Here is a 25239-nt window from a genome sequence, read left to right as displayed (position 1 = left end):
AAATAGGAATAGGAAGATCTGGAGTGACTGCTGCCAGATACGAATCCACCCTCTCCCCTCCCCCAGCATGCCTCTAGTTCTTCCCTAACTTTCGCCATTATTCCCCCCCCACACACACACACAGACTTACCAGCACCTGCAGAGCTTACCAGAGCTGCTACCATGCATACCATATCTCTTGCCATGTATGGCAGCACCCCAGCAGTGTGTAACAATGGTTTGGCTTTCATGCTGCTGTAAAGGACCTGACTCTGCTAGAGTGCTAGTTCTAGCAGCACAAGGCCCTGGGGGGCTAAAGGCACAATCCTAACTAACTTTCCAGCACTGACATAGCTGTGCCAATGTGGTATGCACTGCATCCTGCAGGAGGGAGGCAATCAAGGAGGCCTCCTCAAGGTAAGGGCATGTTTGTAACTTTATCTTAGGGCTGCATTGTGGCTAAGTCAGTGCTGGAAGGTTGGTTAGGATTGCACCCTAAATCTCACAAAGAAAAAAGATACCAAAAAAACAAAAAAGTGATGGTTCCACTGTTGTCGTCCCCCACCTTTATTTAAATACACACATCCACTTCTCTGGCCACTTAATGTGTTTAATGTGACATGAACTTTCCCTTAATTATAGGTAGAAAAAGCCAGGATAGCCATAAACTGTGATTTTATATCCCAGTTTGTTCTAATGATGTTTGATTAACAAATGACAGTTCCCCAAATTCATTTGCAATGTGCATCAGTTTTCAAACACGTTTATGAACATTTCAAAGGTGCATGTTTAGCACAGGAGCATGTTGTTATACAATATTAGGTGTCATTGCTTCAGAGAAATGTGCATGTCTGTCTTATTTTTGTTTGTTTTCCTCCTAGTTTATTTGAAGAGGAAATCATGTCATATGTGCCACCGCATGCCTTACTTCATCCCAGTTATTGTCAGTCGCCACGAGGTTCCCCGGTATCCTCTCCTCAGAACTCTCCAGGTAAGACCTGTTGTGGTTTTCTGTAAAGGTTTTAGAGACTGAGGACCCAGTCCTATCCAGCTTTCCAGCACTGACGCAGTTGTGCAAATGCACATGAGCTGCGTCTTGCAGCGGGGGGGGGGGCAGTTGCAGAAGCTCCTCATGGTAAAGGAATGTTTATCTTGGGACTGTATTGTGGCTGCATAGGCATGGGAAAGTTGGATAGGATTGGACCCTAAATCAGGCAGAATTTGTTCTCATTTATTGTTGTAGCCTGACTTGGAAAAGTACCTGAGCTTCTTTGAGCACAAGCAGTAGGTGAACTCTGTTGCTGATGCAGGTGCATTGACTATGTATATGTTATTGCAGACACTTGATACGGGTAGATGCCAGTTATCCTTCACAGAGCCGGCTCTGCTCTCCACTGCTTCCTTTAAATCCTCCCCCTTGGATCCTTAGCCCTGGTGGGCTTTTCAGATGATGGTGGGAAGCAGTTGCAGCACCAGACCGTTCACTGCCTGAAAGGCTGGCTTGGTCAGGCATGGGCGAGGATCTTGACATGTGCCAGCCTGCACGCGTACATGAACAGTATATATAATTTTGTTTATAAATAGCCCTATTATTCTTTTGTTGTTCCTAAGATAGAATAATTGCTATATAATTGCCCAGAAAATTCTTGGCAGTCGCAGGTGATTTGTGTTAACATCTTGCCATGTGCTGGGAGGATAATTTAATGTTAATTTGTGAAATGTGAGGTGACGTGTTACAAAACTCAGTTGACACACTCTATCTTTAAGTCAGTTTTGAATAACGCAACGTAAGAAGCAGTGAAAGTATTTGAGGCATCCATGCACGCAGCAGTCTTCAACCATAGATAAGCAAAATGGTAGAATGTGTATCTTAAATAGCAAAAACACTACATTGTGTAATCAGCTTTTGGTAGCATGTTACCAAATGCTACTTTTTAATTGCTACCAAATGCTGCTTTTTGTTTTAATAAAACTACAGGCAAAAGCACTGAGTGTACATTTTCAATGAATGCAATGACAACATTGATTTTAACTCATTGCACAGAGACTATGTCATCATCGTACTTCATGATACTCATAAATAAATATTAAGTGGTGCAGCAGCTGTAGTAATAAGAACTGTATTCTATATTCTCTGTATAGATTCTGCATGTTAAAGCTGAAATTCTGTCTTTCCTAGGTTACTGTTCCTAATACTACACAGCAATAATACCTTGCCTTATAACTCCATTCAAATAGCCCATTGCCTTTTTATCATTCCTTGCTGAACTGTCTGTCATCCATTTTCCCCCTTTCCCCTTTCTCCTGGCACCTATAAGAGTCTGTAAAATGGTTTTGAAGAAAAGAGGTCAGAGGCTTTCCCCACCACACGCATGTATAACAAAAGCAGGGACTGTGCCCACTGGTCTTACTCTTAATTTCTGCATGCTTAGCAAAGCATTATAAAGGAGGGGCATCTACATGCCTACAGCTATACAGGTGTGGGCTCTCCAGGTATGTAAGAACCCTGCAGCACCAAGTTTTGCATTAGTGTGGACAGTCTATTTGCACATAGGTGTCCCTTTCTGACACTTTGCTGAGGTTGTAAAGCTTAGCAGAGGTGCTAGAAGTGTGCTCACGTTGGGGTGGACTAGGCAGGCACAATTCTGCTTCATGGCATTCATTATACATGTGGGGAGGGGAGTTTCTAATGAGCCCTCCTATTAAGGTCATTTGAAAGAACGATCGCTGGTAGGATATGTCTGCTTTTGTCTTTGGAAAACAGGTTTTAAAGGCTTTTGTATTTTTCAAAATTCTCCAAAGCTGTTGATTAAAGGTGGAACAAGATAAATCTGTGCATGCAGAAACAAATGGCTTAAGAGATACAAAGCCTTTCTCAAACTACTCTGAGCTTTCTCAAAAGCTGTTGTCTAAATTTAGCCTTAATTCTACTACTACCTTCTCTTCCTATTCCTGCTGCTCCATTACTCGATGCGTGGCACAGGCGCGCACACAGCTGAAACTACCAATGTACTGTTTCTCTTCCATTTAACATGCTCTTTGGGGCTGCTGCATCTACTTATTTTCCATCCAAACTAGAAATAGACCATACTTTTTATAGTGATCTTGTATGGAGAACAATAACACAGTTATTGTAACAAAATTCAATCTCCATAGAAACTCAGGGCCCAATCCTATCCAACTACCCAGTACTGATGCAGCCATGCCAATGGGGCTTGCGCTGCATTCTGTGGTGGGGGAGCAGTCATAGATGCCTTTTCAAGGCAAGGAAACATTTGTTCCCTTACCTCGGGGCTGCATTGCAGTTGCTTTGGTACTGAAAGTTTGGATAGGATTGGGCTGTCATTCACTTACAGCTCAATCCTACCTGACTCCCCTGGCGCTGATGCAGCTGTCCTAACATGGTGAGTGCTACATCCTGAATGGGAGTTTTGAGCTGCAAAGGCCTCCACTAGGTAAGGGAACATTTGTTCCCTTGCCCTGAGGTAAACCTTTGCTGCCCCACTGGCTCTACTGGCTAGACTCAGGAACGAGCATTGAGGCTGGAAAGGGGGAGTATGATATCGGCACTGGTGCTGCCACTGATACTGCCCTTTCCCATAAGAACATAAGAAGAGCCCCGCTGGATCAGGCCAAAGGCCCATCTAGTCCAGTTTCTTGTATCTCACAGTGGCCCACCAAATGCTTCAGGGAACACACAAGACAACAGACATAACCTGCATCCTGGTGCCCTCCCCTGCATCTGGCAATCAGAGGCAGCCTACCTCTACCTTGCACATACCTACCATGACTTGTAACTCGTGATTACCTTTTCTTCCAGAAATCTTCCAATCCCTTCTTAAAGGCATCTAGGCAAGATGCCATCAGTACTTCCTGAGGCAAGGAGTTCCACAGACTAATTACATCTGGGTAAAAAAATATTTTCTTTTGTCTGTCCTAACTCTCCGAACACTGAACTTTAGTGGTTGTCCCCTGTTCTGGAGTTATGTGAGAGGGAAAAGAGCGTCTCTCTATCCACTCTATCCAGCCCCTTCATAATTTTGTATGTCTCAAACATGTCCCCCCTCAGGCACTTCTTAGGCTAAAGAGGCCTCATAAGGAAGGTGCCCTTGCCCCTCTTTTCTCCCCCCTCTCTTCTGCCCCTTTTCCATTTCCACTATATCCTTTTTGAGATGTGGCAACCACAACTGGACGCAATACTCCAGGTGTTTACCATCGATTTGTACAACAGCATTATAATATTAGCCGTCTTATTCTCAGTACCTTTTCTAATGATCCCAAGCGTAGAATTGGCCTTCTTTACTGCCGTTGCACATTGGGTTGACACTTTCATCGAGCTGTCCACAAGCACCCCAAGATCTCTCTCCTGTTCTGTTACAGACAGCTCAGAGTCCATCAGCCTATATGTAAAGTTTTGATTCTTTGCCCCAATGTGCATGACTTTACATTTACTTACATTGAAACGCATCTGCCATTTTGCTGCCCATTCTCCCAGTTTGGAGAGATCCTTCTGGAGCTCTTAACAATCTCTTTTGGTCTTCACCACTCGGAAAAGTTTGGTGTCATTCGCAAACTTGGCCACCTCACTGCTTAGCCCTGTCCCCAGATCATTTATGAATATGTTGAAAAGCACCGGTCCCAGGACAGATCCTTGGCACACTCCGCTTTTCACTTCTCTCCATTATGAAAATTGCCCATTGACACCCACTCTCTGCTTCCTGGTCCTTAACCAGTTCCTAATCCAGGAGAGTACCTGCCCTCTAATTCCCTGACTGTGGAGTTTCTTCAGCAGCCTTTGGTGAGGGACTGTGCCATACGCCTTCTGAAAGTCCAGATATATAATGTCCACGGGTTCTCCTGCATCCACATGCCTGTTGACCTTTTCAAAGAATTCTAAACAGTTTGTGAGGCAAGATTTACCCTTACAGAAGCCATGCTGATTCTCCCTCATGCTGATTCTCCTGTGCTGATTCCCAGCCTTGATAATCTGTCCTCCTCCTCTCTCCATTCTGCCCCTCCCCTCCCTGTTCCGCTCATCCCCATGCACTGTCCATCTCCCATGCCAACTTGCAAGCTACCATGGTGGCATGTTGTTTATTTCTTGCTGCTGTAGCCAGTCTACACTCTATGGCACATTGCTGTTTGCGATGGCAGGTTGCGTGGCTAGAATGTGCTTTTCAGCAGTGCAGAAGCCCAGTAGGATTGGACTGCCAGTAGGAATCCACTCATTCAGTCACTCCCTCATACAATAAATATTTGTTCCTACATTCAAACTTTCCAATTTTCATGCACAGTATACTATTAGTCCGCTTACAAAGTGATTTACTAAGAGCTGAGATATCATTATGGGCTTTCAGTGATTTCAGCTGCTCAGGTCTGAATTATATTAGTATTTGGAAGGTGTAGAAAACCAAGAGGCATAGCAGATATACAAAGGAAATAAAAATGCGGGTAACAGGAAGAGGGTTTAAATCCCCACATAACAGGATTAGGCTGCAAAGTTAGTGCTTTTAATCTTTAAAATAAAATGGGACTAAAACAGGAAGTGAGATTGCTAGTTTCCACTAAAGATAGCATTTGTGGTTCATTTACCTATGTGGCTTATCAAGTTGCTCTCTGCAGTACATGTGGGTAAATGTGACTTTTTTTGCAGCCAAATCTCTTTTGAGAAAGACTAGTTCTGGAAGTCAGCTGTCAAAGCTGTGTATGAGTTTCACTATTTGTCATTTTATACCGGAAGCTGAAAGCAGGTTTCAGAGAGTACAAGTGGCAATTAACTCCGTTGTGCTTTTTAACATTTCCACAGTTGACGATAAGAGACGAAATCAACCTCAGATTGAATAAAAATGCCAGGCCTGCTAATTTCAAAATGTTTCAGAACAGCTTTGTGTGTGGGAGGTGGTGATGTGCAACCTCCTGATTTTAGAAATGGGCTATGTCCGATGCAAGGGAGGGCACTAGGATGCAGGTCTCTTGTTATCTGGTGTGCTCCCTGGGGCATTTGGTGGGCCGCTGTGAGATACAGGAAGCTGGACTAGATGAGCCTATGGCCTGATCCAGTGGGGCTGTTCTTATGTTCTTATGATGATGGGATGTTCACATTTTTTCCACAGTAGGTGCTCTGTTTAGTTCAGAGAGGTATGTTTTAGGGCCCATGCCTAAAGGTGCATTATGCCTCTGGAACTAGCATTCTGGTAGTGTAATGCGCAGGAGGACGTGGGCTCTTGACTGCCAGCGGCCACCTTCCTGTCCCACCGTATCTTAGTCCAACTTTTTTTCAAAGATTCCCAGCAACTAACAGGCATATGGTGGTCTGCCAGAAAGTGGCAAGAGCTCCATGTTCTATCTTTTGTCTACCCCTGCATTATGGTTTACAAGTTTCTTCTTAGTATATAAAACAATATGATAGTATTGCACAATTGCCATTCATCTTCTTTCTGTCTTTGATGCAGGCACTCAACGTGCAAATGCTCGAGCTCCTGCTCCTTATAAAAGAGATTTTGAAGCTAAGTTGAGGAATTTCTACAGGAAGCTGGAGACGAAAGGATATGGACAGGGCCCGGGGAAATTGAAGTATGTAGAAGTGTTCTGTAGACCTGACTGTGTGACAAATCCAGTACATTATACCACAGGGAGTTCTTCTCACTAACAGCCCAGTCCTGAGCTGCCTGGCATCTAGAGGAGCAGCGACACTGAAATGGCTGCCAGCAGCTCTTCAGGGGAAGGGGGCATTCATAAGGGAGAAGGCCCTGCAATGGGGCTACTGAACTCTGTGCTGGCCTTTTAGCAGGCACAGAGTAAAGTAGCCCCATGTCAGGCTGGGTGGCTTGACTCAGGGCTCTGGATATCGCAGAGCAGGTGATGGTTATTCAAGCAATCACTCCTCTCATCATTCTGGAAACTTCATTTTGTCCTTTTGACAAAATTCTATTGATGTTCCTCAATGTGCACCTTACGAGCACTTCTAGTCAGTACCAGCTGTTGGCATTTGAAGCATATGTCTCTACTTACGGTGTCTACTGTTGAGGTGTCTAGGAGGCTTCTGCCTGTACAGGTGAATACTGGTTCACATGACTGGCAGAGACAAATGTGGACTGTGTTGCCCACCTAACTGGTTTGTGTTGCCTACCTAGCTGGTTTCTCTAGGTGAGCACCCAATCAGAGAAAAAGTTCCCCACTTTTACCTCAGATATTCTGACATTTCAAGACCTTAACAGAAGCCGAGGAATAAGTCCTAAGACATATTCAACTGCTGACACTGCATCTAAGATGAAACTGACTGTAGTTTGTGGTAGTAATTTATCACAAGCAGTCTAAAGGTAATAGAGAAGATAGTATAGATGTTAAAATGAGGCTTGTGAATTATTGTGATTTAATTTGTCTCGTTATATAGATTAATTATCAGGAGAGACCATTTGCTAGAAGATGCCTTCAACCAAATTATGGGTTATTCAAGAAAAGACCTGCAAAGAAATAAACTGTATGTCACGTTTGTTGGAGAGGAAGGGTGAGTAGAACAAGGAAGTAGCTACCAATACAGTGTGTGCTTTATATACAATGCTGTGCAGCTGTGTTAAGATATTTTATCATGTACTTTGTGGTCTAAAGCAAAAAGAGGAAGGATTACAGCCAGGAAATGCCTTGTATAAGCCAAGAACCAACAGCTGTTCACAAGTAATTTTCTTGCTTTGCGGTACATGAAGTTTTTTTCAAAGTTTTAATTAGTGTGTATACACACTGTGTTCCTTCCAAATCTCTGATATAGTAAGAAGGCTCAATCCTGCATATTTTTTGTGGTAAAAATCCCTGATCATTCTTATTTTTTTCTATTTGTTTTCACTTGTTTTGTGCATTTCTGTCACCTTAGAGGTTTCTGAGATGCTCAGCATCTTGAGGGGGCTGCTGAGTTACTTAGATGTGGTAGTCACTGTTATTGTTGACCTTCTCCAATTTACTGGTAAAAGAACTTGACTTTGAGCCACCTGATTTCCAGGGGCAAGAAATTCAAATGGCTGAAGTGACTCCTATTACCTGGTCCCATAGGTAAAGTAAGGTTAATGCCCACAGATCATAAAAAGCGGGGTGATGAACCAGCATCCTTCATGCATTTGCTCAGGTCCAATGTCAGGAGCATCTGATGTTCCACAGGGACTCTCCTATCCATTCTGCTAAAGAGTGGGCACAAGGACCAAGAACCTGAAACAGCCTGAGTTAATAGGGTACAGCAAGTACTCAGAGGAGTCACTTCAGGTTTTGTTTTATTTGCCTTTTAACATCCTTGCCAACTGTAACTGCCACCACCCTTTTCTCCTCTTATTAGAATTATCATTGCCTTGCATTTTACCTTTGCTTTTCTCCCAGCATTGCCTCTCTCATTGCTTTGATATTTTACAGTCTTTTAATTTCTTGTATTCTTGCTGTTTCACCTGCCTGTTTCATCCAAGAAGGAGCAGATTGCCACCATTCTCAGATTACGCACATTCCTCTGCTGTTTATTTTTAAGGGGACTTTCCTAGATTTAACCTGGGAGGAGGTTTTCCCAAGGCAGTAGCGTAACAAGCGGGGGAAAGGCTGGGGTGGCCTACCTCGGATGATGTGCCTGGGGGGTGATGGACATGCCACCTGAGCCCCTGCTGAGCTGAGGTGTGTGCCACATCTGGCAGTGGATGGGCCTCCCCCCCAGGCTCTGAACTGCTGGAAATGGCCAACCCAGAAGTAATTCAGTGGTGTGTGTGATGACACGATTATGATATCGTATTACTGTTGTACCACTTCCGGGTGCCACATGTCACTTCTGATGAGTACGGGGTTATCACTTGTCATGGAGGGTGATATCTGCTCTGGGTAGGGCCTGCACTGGTGATGTCACTGTCCTAAGGCAACATTCCTCTTTCTGGACTATCAAGCCTTGGGTGATGGCAGCAAGAACTACCTTTTCCTTATTCATTCCCAGTTTACCCACATAGAAGTGTGAAGCAGGGAGCAGGACATGGTGCTGGCTATTAACCATTAAGCACTGCATCTGTTTTACCATCTGTTTAACCTTACACAATAAGACTGGAGAGAACAGACTGGCCAAGAGCTCATCCATTCACTACCCTTCCAAGGGTTCTGCTCCGTGTGACGATTTCAGGTTGCTTCACGGCAAGGCTAGCCCTGGCAGTTGCAGTAGAAGCTTAGGCAGTCGTTGGGGCAAATTAATATTGTAAGACGCTGGAAATGATAAAAGGCCGTCTTTTTTCATTTCTGAGATGTTTTGGACCATTTCTCAGGGTCTCGTGGACCAGAGGTTGGGAACCAGTGATCTAGAACAGGGGTGCCCAAACCCTGGCCCTGGGGCCATTTGAGGCACTCAGGGACCCCCAATCCAGCCCGCCAGGAGCCCCCAGACTTCAATGAGCCTCTGGCCCTCCAAAGACTTGCTGGCTCCAATGCTGGCCCAGCACAACTGCTCTCAGTATAAGGGTGACTGTTCAATCTCTTGTGTTAGCTGTAGGCCGAGGGCTCTCTCCACTGCTTGCCGTTTCATGTCTGTGAAGCAGCGGTGGCAGTGAAGGAAAGGCCAGCCTTGCTTTGTGCAAGGCCTTTTATAGGCCTTGAGCTATTTCATTCATTCATATAAGTTCCATCTCTAATATATTCATTTATATAAATTTATTCAAATTTTAAATGCAAATCTTTTTTCCTGGCACCCGACATAGTGTCAGAGAGGTAATGTGGTCCCCCTGCCAAAACGTTTGGACTCCCCTGATTGATCTAGAACAGGGGTCAGCAACCTGTGGCTCTAGAGCTGCATGTGGCTCTTTCAGCTGTCTGCTGCGGCTCCTCCAGGTGAAAGTGGCAAAGAGTGTGACAGGAGGCACCTGTGCTGGGAGGGCAGGCTGCTTCCCTCCACCCCCTGAGCTCACTGCCCTCCTCTCCCTTCACCCCCACCTGCCCCACATTGGTTTCCCTTTCCAATTTTGCCCGCTCTGCAGGCTTAAGGTCCCTATTTTTCCCTTCCCCAACTTTCCAGCAGGCTCGGCCAATCAGCATCCAGCAGACTTCTGGCTTTTTCTGTTGGAATGGCTCAGGGCCCTTCACTGGCTGACCACCAGCCAATCCTGAGCCGCCTTCCTCCTCATCCATTGTGAACCCTTACAGCCTGCCTTTCCCTGAGCAGGTTCCCACTCAGTGCAAGGAGTGGCTTTTTCTCCACAGCAGAGGAGACATCCTGCGTGTCTACTCAGTAGTAAGCCCCATTACAGTGGATGAAGCTTACTCCCAGGAAAGGGTGCCTGGGATGGCAGCCTTGAAGCCTGCTCAAGGCCAAGCGCAAGGACAGGTGAGTGGGAGCCCGTGCAGGTCTGTTCCAGAGTAAGCCCCAATGTAGTCCCTGGACTACTTCCAGGAAGGTGTGGAGGGCTGTATCCTCAGCCTCCTCCTGTGCAGGTCTACTCACAAGTAAGCCCCGCTGTAGTCAGTGGGGCTTCCTCCCAGGAAGGTGTGGAGGGCTGCAGCCTCAGCCCCCTCCTATGTCTACTCACAAGTAGTCAGTGAGGCTTCCTCCCAGGAAAGTGTGGAGAGGACTGCAGCCTGAGAGCTCCAACCAACTTGTCTGCTCAGAAGTCCCATTGTAGCCAATGGGGCTTACTCCCAGAATAGTGTGGAGAGGGTTGCAGCCTGAGGGAGGGAGGGAGGGCAGGCAGGCAAGGCAGAAGCTGGCCTGTGGTTACCCCCCCCCCTGGCTTCTTCTCTTCCCCACCTCTGGAGTCTGTGTCCTTTTTTCCTTCCAGCAGGGTGCCTCTGGAAGGTAGGGGGAGTTCTTTAGTATCCATGTAAGATAAGCAGATGTCATAACTGCCATATGTATTGGAATCCTGGAAGATCTGGCATCTGGTGAGGAGGTAGATGTGGTGTCAGCAGTGGCCCCTTTAAGGGTAAGGCCTGGGCATCCAGCAGAGTGTGCTGCACAGCTGCAGCCACTTGAAGGCAATAGGGCCCTCAGGGATATAATAAGCACCTGAGGAAGGGGGTGTGGGTTGTAGAAGGAGTGCAGGTTGGAGGTAGGAGAGGAGACTGACTGACTGGCTTGGCTTATTGACTTTGACTTGGATACTCTGACTGATTTGACTGACTTATTTGGAATCTGATCTTGGACTGTGACTTGGCTTATTGACTTTGGACTCTGCCCTGGATGATCTGACTGACTTTGTGACTAATGGACTGCTGGAGACACTGGAGTTTGGTGTGTGGCTGCTGTGCCCAAGACCTGCTGAGGACCTAGGGTCTGCTGTAGTGGTGGGAGGCTGCTGGCAGGAGAAAGGACCTCTGCAGGTTGAACAGGCGAGCTACCCTGGAGGTGGGGTCCAGCAGGACTGCAGGGCAGAACCAGGGTCATTTGTTGGGGGAAAGAAGTGGAAAGAAGGGGAGCTAATTTGCTTAAAGTGGGCATAATTCTCCAGGCAGAGAATGGCCTTGGAATCAGGCAAAACACCATAGAGGACCAGGCGTCTGTAAACACAGGACAAGAATGTATGACAAAACTAACTAAAAGCTACAAGAGGGGGCTACATTATAAAAATGGGACCTATAAGAGCATAAAGGTGAAAAAAAACTATATATGCAGTATTATCTTCATTTTAGATGTCAAAAGGGTTTGTGGCTCCTGAGGTTTTTTTTCCTCCAGAAAATGGGTCCAAATGGCTCTTTGAGTATTTAAGGTTGCCAACCCCTGATCTAGAAGATAACATTTGTGTCCTGGAGAAATAATTTTTTGTCTGCACTCATGCAAAATATTTTATTGCTGCAATTATATCTATCCCTTTACTCTACTATGTCCCAATGATGCATAATGACAACTGGAATTTTGATGGTGATTATGTGTCATGGGCACTTACTGACTAGTCACTATGATATCACTGACTAATGCGCACAACTGTTTTCTCCTGGATCTCCATGGCCACACTGTTTATTTTATTTATTATTTATTGTACTTTATACATTTAATTTTCCATTTTTATAAAAGAAAGTTGTAACTACTTTAGAAGTAAAGCGCTCCTACACTGATTTGCAGTGCTGAGAAAATGCCCACTTTGTCCTTTAATGGCAACAAAAACTGTTGAACAGCAACAAGGCTATCCCTTTCCCCTTCAGCAATTTCCTGGCACGTTGAGCCTTTATGTAATTTATTTTTTTTCTTTAACTTCTATCAACCTAGTAAATTCTACAACAACAATGCACATCTCATTTTTGGGTTTTGACATAGATATCAGATACAGTGCTACTGGCTTTGGATAGAGGCTAGTATGAGTATTGTAAAAAGAAAAATCACATTTGTTTAATCATCTGGAGAGACCTAAAACCACATCAGTGCCAGTGCTAAATGCTGCAGAAATGAATACAAAATCCCTGGTGAATGTGATAAAACAGCAATAGAATTTTCTTCCATAAATAATTAGAGCAATATGTATCGACTGAAAGAAGTGTTGGCTTCTAGGTTTGATGTTTCCTGTCAGCATTCACAATTTTACCACTAGTTGAAGTATTCTGAAGTTGTTTCTCATACAGTTGTTCCTATATCTCTCATTTTTGAGCCTTACCAGATGACAAAAAAGTGATATGACATCTGTGGTGATCCAGTGAGGCCACTACAGCCCACTGTGTGAGAATGGAGGAGAAGTAACCCACGCTGCCTGTGCACGTGATATTCTCATGCACCCTTGGGGATTCTTTATTAAAATGTTATGGTCTTGATTTTACTGAGGTAGTGAATCTGTGTTATGACTATACCACTTTAGACTGAATGAGGGATTCAAATGCTTCCCCATACAAAAGAAGTTCTCTCCATGTGGGAAACTAGTTGTCAGGGAGACGTTTGACAGGGGTGTCAGACTTAAGGCCTGGGGGCCGGACGCGGCCCTCAGGAGCTCTTTATCCCACTGGCTCTCCCAGCACCACTATCAGCCACTGACTTGTTCTGAGGTATCACTGTTGAAATGCAGCCCACTTGATAATTGAGCTTTCCTATATCTTGAAAATTGAAAAAGATTTGCATATTTTCTTCTCTGTCATTTGCAGCTAATGAGTTCCTAGGTGAGAACAAAAGTGCTTATTCTGGTCATGATCTGCTTAATGACATTGCTTCCTGCTTTATCACATCACTTCCAGCCCTCAGCAGTGGCATAGCTAAGGGGGTGCAGGGGGTAGAAGTTGCACCGGGCATCAAACTTTAGGGGGGCAACAAGCTGAGCTTGACACTAGTGACCAAAATTGTGAAAATCTTGGTATGTATGAATAATACCATCATGTTATATATAATTGGAAAGATAATTTTATGCTTAATGCAATGAAACAAACTGCATTGAAATATCTTTATTCTGTCAAAAATTACGACCAATTAACCAGAAAATTAAAACACAACTGTCTTATGGAACAAAAAATAGATTTTCTTAACTCAAAACTGACTTATGAAACTGATTGTTCTGAGAGGCAATGACATGTTATTATGTTATTGACATGTTGCAATGACGTGTTAACATGATACAGCATGAAACCGATAAGGTGTCAATATGAGTCAGCTCTCATTTCCATGTATTATAATACAAAGGCACTTTTTCAAGTGGTGCCCCTCTTGTATTTAGCAAGGGGAAAATAACCATTCCTCTTCACCCCTGCACTGTATCTCTGACCGATAAGGGGCATACTTTTTTATTTACTTAATGAAATTTGATTTTGCCTGGGGAGGGCTACAAATCTTCTTTGAACCCAGGTAGCAGATAGATGCCTAGCTATGCCACTGACTGAGGGGAGGCAGCAGAGCAGGTAGGTGGCAAGCTGATGGGGGAGGAGGTGAGTTCCTCCCAATTTTCACTTTTTTTAGAAGTCCGGGCGTGATGTCACTTCCTGTTGTGACATCACTTCCGGAGCAACATTTTGAGCTTGGCACCAGGCTACACAATCATTAGCTACGCCACTGGCCCTCAGCAGACATCCTGAATGTTATTTGGCCCACTGTATGAAACGGATTTGACACCCCTGGTCTAACTAGTTTTTCCTGCTAGTTTTCTGTGTTCATATTATTTGTTGTGTGGGGAATGGAGGAATATTCAGTCATGGTAACCCCCTACAATGTGGTACAATCACACACCTCACTGTGAGAACCTGGCCTATGACAGATGTGAGCAAAACCCAGCATATTGTTGTCCTTACTCTAATAAAGTCAGGTGTTAGCCACACCAGCTCTGCAATACACATTCCAGGTTAAGCCATTCCAATGTATGCACAGATAACAAGGATCATGATGGCAGACTGTGCAGGCTGACTGAGCAAAGACAGCTCCACGTTAACATACAAACAGAGCTTTGCTTTAGGATAAAGCAGTCCTGTTCACTACAGCATCAAAAAACAAAAGATCGACAATGAATTACATGAAAGAGAGCAGTATGTGAAGCAAGTAATCACAGCTTCTTATTGTAATAAATTCCACTGTATTTGAATGACTTCCACTGCACCCAAAGAGGACAATTACTAATTTCCCTGTGATTGAATCTTTGGAAATAATGTGATTGAAAATGCATGGAAAATCTCACTTCTCATCTGTATTGGACATCAGCGCAATGTGAATTTTGCTTGCTTTGTGTTTTATCTAACTGTCCCCAAGGTTAGGAAGCTACGAGCCACAGTTGTTGTTTTTTTGTTTTTTTTTATGCTACAGCACTAAGATGTTTGCTCTTGCACCTGTTGGGTGCAAATGTTGTCTCTGTTTGGCCCTTCTTCAATTTTATGCTAAGGTTTCAATTTTATGCTAAAGCTACAAGGACTGTCATGATGGGCTGACAGTCATAAATGATTCATAAATTCATAAATAATGCAACAGGAGTCATATCACATCATTTCTATGAAAGGAACCGAATTCGGGTTGTTTCATGTGACCTACAGCAAACCACATTAATCCTGACATTGTTGCTTATGTTTGGAGAGAGGAAGGAAGCAGGGGAGTATCACTCTGTATGTAGCATCTTTTGACCACAGATGATTCTTTTTGCTTGTATTTTACATAATCGGAACAGGGAAAAACTAGTAAAGTCTTTGGGTGTTCTCAGACACCATTTATAGGTCATGAAGTTTATTTGTCATAAGACTGTGGCTCTGTATATTATGCAGTAGAAAAATGAAAGTTCTGTGTAATTCAACTTAAATTCTGCTTCAGGTAAAAACTTTAGATTTTTTAAATCTAAAGTATTTCAATCCTACCACTGGGATAGAACAACGAGCCTATGCAGGTCCCACTAATGAAAGGAAGCCCAACTGCGCATGCTTTTGGCTTTAGAAATCTCACTAAACATTTCTCTCTCACCTTGTCAAGCTTATCTTCTTTCCAGCCATAAGGGCTAGAAATTTTTATTTAATGAAACTTGAAATTCTCAAGATGTTGAATCCTCCCTCCTTGTCTAGTTTAGAAGAAGCATGGAGTGGCAGGGAAGGTAGGGGGTAGATTGTGCACACATCTGACAGACAAAAGGTAAAAGTTCCCCCTGGCATTAAGCCTAGTCATGTCTGACTCTAGGGGCAGTGCTCATCTCCGTTTCTAAGCTGAAAGTTCATAGACATTGCACAGTGTCTATGGCCACAGTGTCTGTAGACAGTGGCCAGCATGACTAGATGCCTAAGTGCACGGAACGCAGTTACCGTCACACCGAGTTGGCACCTATTTATCTACTCTCATTTTAACATGCTTTTGAACTACTAGTTTGGTAGGAGCTGGGACAAGCAACAGGAGCTCACCCCGTCGCACAGATTCAAACGGCCAACCTTGCGGTCAACAGGCTTGTCGGCTCAGTGGTTTAATTTGCCGTGCCACCGCATTCCATTGACAGACAAAAGGGGAGTTGAATTTGGGCATCGCTTCAGGCTCTGGTTCAGCTCCAAATGGGCCTGCAGGAAGGGCACACAGGTTATTCCCATTTTGAGAACTATTGTGGTGTAGTGGTTGGAGAGGTGGGCCAAAGCTACGTAGAAAGACTGGAGTTCAAATCTCCATGCAGCAATAAAATCCACTGAGTAACCTTGGGCTTTCATCTTCAGCCTAATCTATCTCACAGGGGTTTTGTAAGGATAAAATGCATGGAAGGGGAGATAACATTGTGTGCTGCCCTGAGATCCGTGGAAGAAGGCTATGATAAAAATAAAATAAATAGGAACTTACTGTTTACAGTTCAGAATCAGGCAGTACTTACTTTTTTTAATACTGTACCTTAAAAAGAAAATTAAGGAATTCTTACCAATATTGCAGTGCTTTTCAACCAGTGTTGCAAATGCTCCTGATGGTACTTTACGGTATGGCAGGTGATACTTTGCACCCCTGCGGTGGTGACTGCATAGCATTTCCCTGCTTGGCCCAACCTTCCTTGGAGTGGAGATGACCGGGGTGACAGTGCATCAGCAGCAGTGCCTCGTCCAGCCCTTCAGAAGGGGCATAGGTTGGGGAAGGGGGGAGCAGAGCACAGGAAAAATCAGGAGGCAGGAGCAACTAGAGAAGGTTCTCCCTTACTGCAGGGACAACTGTGTGGCAATCCGTCCTCTGTTGCACACATAATATCAATCTCTGGTGGCAGTGGTACTAACAAAAGTGCTACCTGCAAAGGCAGGACCTGCTAAAGTCGCACTTGGAGAAGAAACCAAATTTGAAAAGGCCTAATTTAGAAAAATTTAAGTTCAAATTCACCAGCAGACATTCATTTTAGGAGATCGGTTTGGGGCTCTGTTGCATACGGAGTATTCATCTGTAAAGAAAGGCTCTCCACAGTAACCCTAATGATAAATCAGTTTTCCCACTCAGCAATGCAAACATCTGAAAATGTGCAATGACTGTTTGGCTTCAATGGTTCTGTCATGCCGTTTGCCAAACTATAGAGGGGATGTCCTCAAGCTTAGTTACCTTTCTCGCCTTCCCCAAATACAGAAAGAATTTAATGACATTGGTGTGTTGATGATGATTACTAGCATTTTTAGGGGGCTTTTTAAAAATTCTCATAGTGTTGATGTGTGGGAGGCCAGGAGGAGGTCTTTCCCTTCACAGGTGTTAATAGATGGATTTGTTGTATAAACTGTCTTCGTTCACCATCAGAATTATGGACTGAATCATTATGAATCAGTCAATCTGTCTGCTCCTGAAAGGTAGCAGAGGAAACATTTATGTTCTCTGCAGGTGTTTCAGCCAATATTGTTAACTACTTCTTCATGGTCTCTGATCTATGCAGTTACATGGAGTGCTGCACATGTGCAAAGCAGATTATGGAAACTTCCAGAACTTTGTGGGGCATTCCACCCCTGCTCAAGTGGGGGAACACCATACATAACTGTGCATGCAGAACACCCAATCCTTCTGTTCCTTTTCAACTGTCCTTGAAGCAGCATCTTGAGAAACATTCCCTTTGCCTCTGTCATACAAATAACTGTAGACTATTTTCTCATTTTACACCTTGTCCATGCAATCCTATCTTGCACTGGAACAGGCAGGCCAGGAGGCCTGCACTGTATCCAGCACAAGATTGGGGCCAGAAGTGGTTCAGCCGGAGATAAGGGAAAACTCTTCCCCTTACCCTGGGTAATCCACCATGAAGAACAGGGTAAGCTACAAGTCCGAGGAGAATGGAATGGCTTCAAGCGGCTTCGAGAATGGAGGAGAATAGAGAATGGAAGAGAATGGAGCAGCTTCAAATGGGGTTGGGATCCACCATAACAACTGGGACCCAGCCCTGCCTCCTGCTCCCAGGCCTGCCCTCCTCCCGCCCTCCCCCTGCCCTGGAATGCCTCCCTCCCGCCTTCCCCAGACCCCTGCTTTGACCAAGCTCAACCAAAGCAACCCTCCGTCCCCAAGTCATTGCGGAGGCTGGATGCAAAGGTTGGATGTGAGGTTGGGAGCCGATGCCTCATTTGGACACAGAATGACTTAGCTCTGTAGAATATCTTCCCCTGACCATCCTGTGCCCACCTCCAACTAAGGAGGAAGCTGGCTAATCTCTACCCTGGTCAAGAACTATCCAACAGAACTGTTTAAGGCAGAATTCATGTAACCAATTCAATTCAATTCAAGGGGAATCAGAAAGAACACAGTGATCAAGTATTTCAAAATAAATTGAGGGTAACGGGACAAAAACTTCACACACTTCTATTCCAGATTTTAAAATGTAGGAGCCGAGCACTAGCTGTAGAGGAATTATCAGTCCATATTCCAAACAATATATTTAATTCCAGCAAATGGAAATGGAAAGCAAATGCCAGTTTCTGAGTCAGGCTTCATTGTTGGTCATTCATAGGCAAGATCATCAGACAGTCATCTGATTATCTCCGGGACAGGTAGTATTTTAAATTAAATGCCACATGACTTGGGACTTGGGACCAGTCATATCACACTTCCTGAAGAAGCTGTATGTGCACTAAACTGAATTAACTATACAAATTAGGACAGCTGTGGATATAGACAAGAAGTTGGACAATAAACATTTATTCCTATAGCATGGATGTGACAGAAAAAGTTAGAGCCCAATCCTGACCTGTGCGGGAGCAGGCAGACCAACTGGCCTGCACCATATCCAGCACAGGTTAGAAGGTGGTTGTGGCACATCTTGGGTTAAGGGGATATTTTTCCCTTTACCCCAAGCACTGCCCCAGTTACCTCAGTGGGGCTACTCAGATCTGCGCCAGCTAAATCACTGGTGCAGATCTGAGCAACCCAGTGTAACTCCAGACTACTTGGGAGGGGGGTTAGAATCTGACCTTTGTGCCGGAGGGAGAATTACAGGTTAAATTAACTTTTAGAAAATCGTTTCAAGGCTGCTTGTTCACTTCTGAAACGGGAATGATGTGCAGTTAAGCCAGGCCTGTACTTGATGAGTCATTAAATAAGAGCTACTACACAATTCTGTGCCTTTAAATGGGAAACGAAGCACTATTACATTAGGATGTAGTTGAGAAGCATACCCTTGTAAGGATCACATATCGAGTCTTGAAGATAAGCATCTAACATATGGGGTGCACTTTTTTTTTGGCAAGGTGGCAGTATCTCTAGAAAAGCCCTCCAGCTGGGAATGCAGTTGGAGGGAGACTTGCCCGGTTCCCCGCCTGCATGACGTGCTGAGCAGCTATTGGTTGGGGGAGAGGGCAAGCCTGGGGCGTGTAGTTTAAAGCCTGGCGCCCATGCTTTCCCCAGCTTCTTTGTTCCTCTACAAGCCCGGCTGGAGTCGATGGAGCCAGAAGGAAGGTGAATGCGCACCTGGGGAGGGAAGTGTTGGCAGCTGGCAGCCTGGTGCTTCGCCACCCAGATATAGTGAGCTCTCTGCCTCCCCCTTACAGGGGAGATGGCATGCATCTCTCAGAGGTCGGGAACCATATCTTTCTGTCAGACTTGCAACGGGTCCTGCAAGGACTCTTAGATGGGGCGGGGGGATGCTAAGCGCCAAGCTAGCCCCCCCCCGGTGTGGCAGGGTAGTGCGGGAACGGGAGGAGAAATAGGGAACCAGTGTCTACCTTCAGGCAAGCAACAGGCTGGGTTAAGGCCAGTGCTGAGCCTTGAAGCTACCCGAATCGGGGGCAGCCTGGCTTGACCCCGGAATGGAATTGGGATGCTCACCTTCATGGTTCCCCGGCTCAGGGTGGGCAGAAGAATTCAGCTGGTTGGACCCCATTTCCAGGGGTTGGTGATGAAGAACCTGGAGGAGCCTTGGGCAAGCTCAGGTTCTGAGTCAAGGTGGTTCACCCAAAGGAGGGCTCAGACAGGAACTGTCTCCTCCTAGTTAGGTGCCCGCACTAAAGGGGGGTGGAGTATAGTCAGGACCCGTTGCATTGCACCAATCGCTGTGCAACCGATCGGAGTGTAACACCTTGAATGTAGTGGTTCTTGAAAGAAAGAACCTTCTTTCAATTTGTAAAAATCCCTGCGTGGATTTAATAAGCCTGCCTATGTAAACCGCCTTGAATAAAGTCTTGAATAAAGACCAAGAAAGGCGGTATATAAATACTGTATATTATTATTATATTATTAACCCTGTAATGGAATAAATCATGACCCTGTTTCAACCAAGTCTTTTGTGGCACGCATGTTTGTGGGGGGATACCTGGGCAAATACTTGGAAAGTTTTCATAGCTTTAATGTTTAGTCTTCTGAACTATAAAACAGCATGTTATTTATGGTTGAAATTTATTCTTTCTTTTAAGAAATGGAATTTTTAAATTAGTCACGCCAGTTGATTTTTGTGCATCTCTAAGGGCGCAATCCTATCCTGTGCTGGTACAGGCAAAGCCAAGAGGCTTGCACTGTATCCCAGTGCAGGATTGTGACCACAAGCGGCTCAGCCAGAAGCAAGGGAAGACATTTCCCCTTACCTCTGGTTAAGGGCCGCTTGCGCCTATGGGTCTCCTCAGACTTGCGCCACCTCTTGAGGAGTGCGGAGCGACTTGAAGCCTCTCCATTCTCCCTGGGAACAGGAGATGGGATCCTGCATAACTACTGGATCCCAGCCCTCCCTCCCACTCTCCGCCCGCCTGCCCCTGGGGCCGTCCACAACTCACCCAGGAACACCTCCCTCCTGCCTCGTCTCCACCTCCTCACCTACCTTTGCTGCTTGAGTCAGCCCAGCAGGGCCGATGCGAGCCTGAGAAAGGAAGCCCATGTGCCAGCCTCGAGGAGGCACAAACGTGCCTTACGGCACATGTACGAACCTCCTGGGCCAGCGCAAGAGGCTTGCATCAGCACAAGGGCACTTTAGGATTGCATCCTAAACCTGCTAGGAAACAGATATTTATTAAATGATGGTTGTGGGAGAGAAAACTGGTGAAATTTCAGTCCACTTATTTTTCTCCCTGGATTGTGCTGTGTTAATGACAGATAGGTAACAAATGAAAAAAAAGTAATATGCAAAATTATAAGGAATATCTCATTCTGTTTAAAGATGCATTTTATGTATGTTATCTACTATGATGTTTCATTCGGTGTTGTAGAATAAGCAATGCAATGGAACTGGGGCTTTACAGCTTACTCTCTGCCTTCATTTGTACCCTTTAAAAGACAAAGGGTAAAACAGAACTATGAATGGTTAAGGTTTGTGTCCACAACTGCAAAAGTTAATACTGTGATACAACAACCTTTATAATAGAAAACACAGGGTTACTGTGTTAGATGGTCCATCAAGCTCAGCATTTCTCAGTCTTTGGGGACTGGTAATTCTCTCTAGATGTTTAAAAAAAAAATGCAGCTCCCTACATAGTGAACTCAGTGCTGATTGTGCCCTTGAAAATGAAGAATGTCTAATGAATGAAAGTTCATTCAAGATTTATACATATGTTGGATGGTGCCGAGACAGGAATATACCAGATACTCAACCAAAGCATTGTGTTAATAATCCTTTTGCAATGTCATTGTTATGCAAATTTGAATCCTAATAGGTGGTTGCAATAAAAAGTCAGGCTGGAAAGGTTTTTACCAAAGTCCCTGAAGAGCTACCTGTAGTCCATTTAGACGGTAGTGGGCTAGATTGACTCTGTCAAAGCAGCTTTTTGTGTTTAAAAACAAAGCAAGGAAATGATCTGAGGAGGTAGACCTGCTGCTGAGTACACAGGCCTACAAAACTGAGGGTCAGAAAAGTTTTTTCCAAACTTTATGGTGGTTTGATATGAATTTGGGGTGCCGATTCCAAAAATGGCATCCGTTTTGCCCTATCACGTCTAGTTTTGGAGATATAGTATAACCTCATTAGTGAATGGTTCAAGCGGCTTCGTCATGAGGAAGCCATTACTCAAGGGGAAGCTGCTTGAACCATTCACTAAAAAATGGTTCACTAAATACTGTGTCGCCAAAACTAGACATGATAGGGCAAAACGGATGCCATTTTTGGAATCAGCACCCCAAATATACCCTGGAATTGGTGTAACATTTAAGGAAGCAAAATGTGTGTTGGCCTGTGGTATTCACTGTCTTTATCCTCTTTGGTTGTGAGCCCATGAAGAATGCAAGACTGTGAATTTAGCTTACTACTGTTTAAGCCAAGACAGATACCCTTTCCGATGTCCACAACTGTCACGTGAGAAGTGAATTTCTTTTGGTTTCTGACAGCTCTGATTAAACTCTGGTAATCTCTGACAGCTCTGATTTTGATAAAGCTCTGATTTTGATCTAAATGATTTCTAGATTCTTTAATAAAACACAGAAATCTGAAGAAAGTAAAGTAAAAACCAAGAAAAATGACAGCATGAAAATTTGCAATTTATTCGTAGTGAAAAAGTTAAATTATGATCATAGTTACAGTTTGCAAAAGTAGAATTTGAGGATTTTCATTTCCAGTACTAATTTCGTGAGACACATTGTAGTTGTTTTGAAGGCATTATGCCTTTTCCCTCTCATTTCTTAAGAAAGGCTCAAACTGAATTTATAAACAAAAGCTAGTAGGAGATAGCACTGAAAACTAAGAGTTGTCTTCCTGAAGAATGTTATTGTCATAGTACCAACAAAAAACAGGTTGCATACTATATTTATTACTTGGTAACTATATCATCAAGTAATGGTTTGTGTACATGAATGGGCCCTCCCAGATACAAATGCATAGAATGGAAATCTCCTATCACCTCCAAATATATAAGTAGCAGTATAAACTGTCATTAAATTCCTTTCTAAACTTTCAGTTCTGAAATGTGTGCTGAAGAATCAAGGACCAGGGCCTTTGCTATGGAAGAAAAATTACCTTATAAAAAACTTGCAAATGTTTTCATTCAGTCAATTTATATAATTTATATAATGAGTTTTCTTTTCTTTTCTAAAGGTTGGACTACAGTGGACCTTCAAGGGAGTTTTTTTTCTTGGTATCAAGAGAGCTCTTCAACCCTTATTATGGCCTGTTTGAATATTCAGCGAATGATACATACACTGTACAAATAAGTCCTATGTCTGCTTTTGTGGACAATCACCATGAATGGTAAGAATTCTTAGTCACAGAGTTCTTATGTTTTATCATGTTTGTGGAGCAGAAATTACTTCCCCCATGAAAGCACCTTGGAGCCCAATCCTGAGCTCTTCAGCGCTGGCGGTACAAGCACATCACTGATGCTGGATGTTGTAAAGCACATTTATAGCACCCTCCATGCAGGGAGTGTTGGCTTCAGCCCAGTGCCAGACAGATGCCACCTGGAGCAAGAGAAGAACTCCCTTGGTGGTACCAGCGGAGCCCTGCTCTGCCGTATCCTCTTCTCTGTGCCGAGATAGGCAAAATAGCTGGCACAGACTTGAGAAGCCCATTGCAGGGCTTGGGGCTTTCCCCAGGGAAAGGGATTGAAAGTCCTCTTCCCCCGAGTAGATCTCAAGCAGCCCTGGCAGGTGCTGCTGCAATGGTAGCTGTTTTGGCGCCGCTGCTGCCTTTAGGATTGGGATGTTACTTATTCTACTGTGAAACTTCATCTATTTACGTAAAACATGTGCAGCTGTTTTTCTCTGTGAAATGACAGAAGGGAGGGCATACTGAACTGGTTCCTTTCTGAGTGTTTGAAGGCATGACAGATCAATAGTCAGCTGTTAGCAACCGTATTGGAAGTTAGGCAAGATTACTGTGCGTCCATAGATATAGTGCTCCAAAAATTACAGTGTTTCGGGGCAAAAAACCCACAACGCAAACAATAAACTCACCAAAACATCAAGGACAGATCATGACCACTTTTGAATTTCGGTGAATAACTCATCTTCATGCTGAGGTACAGTACTAAAATTGACTCTTTATGATTCAGCAGTAAACTGCATGTTTTTTAATTTATCTTGTGTTCAATGCTGTTCTTGTTTCTCCCATGGTCAGTAAAACTGTGGTTTTGTGGATATTTATACCAGTTCTATGGGACTCTGCATTTGTACTAGAAAGCAAACAGTCTCTTACTCTGTCAACTTTTGGGGCGTGAAATGCAGAATAACATTACATCCGGAATCAAGTCAGCCAACAAGAGAAGATTTCAATCAGTGTTTACTGCATCTCATTGGTTTCAGCTATTTCCATGAATACAGATTAGAGGGGAAGGTGGGAAATGACCTAGTTTTTTTAAATTGGAAAAACTGCAGCTCTCAACAGTACTTAGAACTGTTCTGTATTGAGATTTTTTTTTAAACAATATGGCTAGTGTCAGTTTGAAGCACATCTTAAGAGATCCTTGACCTATGTTGTGTGTAAAAATGACTTTAAAAGTTTGTAGAAGCAGTGTTCCACTCTCCTGAAGTGCAAAACATCAAAACAGACGCGCGCGCACACCAGTTTGATTTCCACAAATGAAACCGCACGGCTCCTGCCTATTAGTCTCTGTAATGTTCGTGTTACCTCTCTCATACCTACATATGTCTTATTGGAAGAGGCCAAGTGCCCATCTAGTCCAGCTTCCTGTTTCTCATAGTGACCCACCAGTTGCCTCAGAGAGCACTGAAGACAACAGAGTACCTGCATCCTGTTGCCAGTTGCATACCCTTGCGTCCGGTATTCAGATTTATGTCTCAGTCATGTCCCCCCTCAGCGTCTTCTTTCTAGACCAGGGGTGCCCAAACCCCGGCCCTGGGGCCACATGCGACCCTCGAGGCTTCTCAATGTGGCCCTCAGGGAGCCCCCAGTCTCCAATGAGCCTCTGGCCCTCCGGAGATTTGTTGGAGCCCGCACTAGCCCGATGCAACTGCTCTCAGCATGAGGGCGACTGTTTGACCTGTCGCGTGAGCTATGGGATGAGGGCTTCCTCCACTGCTTGCTGTTTCACGCCTGTGATGCAGTAGCGGCAGCAAAGGCCAGCCTTGCTTTGTGCAAGGCCTTTTATAGGCCTTGAGCTATTACAAAACCTTCATTCATTCATATAAGTTCATCTTTAATGTATTAATTTATGTAAACTTATGCAAATTTATTCAAATTTTAACTGTAAATTAATTCTTTTTTTCCCCTGGCCCCCGACACAGTGTCAGAAAGATGATGTGGCCCTCCAGCCAAAAACTTTGGACACCCCTGTTCTAGACTGAAGAACCCCAAACATTGTAACCTTTCCTCATAAGGGAGATGCCCCAGCCCAGTAATCATTTTGGTCACTCTCTTCTGTAGCTTTTCTAGTTCCACTATGTGCACAAGCCTAACCAGGTCTACTCAGAAGTAAGTCCTATTTTGTTCAATGGGGCTTACTCTCAGGAAAGTGTGGTTAGGATTTCAGCCTATGTCCTTTTTGAGATGTGGCAACCAGAACTGGACAGAGATGGCCCTTCCATTGGTTTGTACAATGGCATAA

General features: G+C 44.3%; 1 protein-coding gene across 4 annotated transcripts in view; it reads left to right on the top strand.

Moving 5' to 3' along the window:
- Positions 1 to 25239, top strand: part of HECW2 (HECT, C2 and WW domain containing E3 ubiquitin protein ligase 2) — a 184680-nt gene that overhangs the window by 141877 nt on the left and 17564 nt on the right. For all 4 annotated transcript variants that reach the window (XM_066614981.1, XM_066615068.1, XM_066615238.1 and 1 more), the window contains 4 exons: positions 861 to 970; positions 6432 to 6552; positions 7373 to 7486; positions 22773 to 22925. In XM_066614981.1, the coding sequence (XP_066471078.1) occupies positions 861 to 970; positions 6432 to 6552; positions 7373 to 7486; positions 22773 to 22925 (498 nt within the window). The remainder of the gene's footprint in view (positions 1 to 860; positions 971 to 6431; positions 6553 to 7372; positions 7487 to 22772; positions 22926 to 25239) is intronic.

This window comes from Tiliqua scincoides, chromosome 1 (genome assembly GCF_035046505.1).
Source record: "Tiliqua scincoides isolate rTilSci1 chromosome 1, rTilSci1.hap2, whole genome shotgun sequence".
NCBI lineage: Eukaryota > Metazoa > Chordata > Lepidosauria > Squamata > Scincidae > Tiliqua > Tiliqua scincoides.
This window is presented reverse-complemented; position numbering and strand designations above follow the sequence as displayed.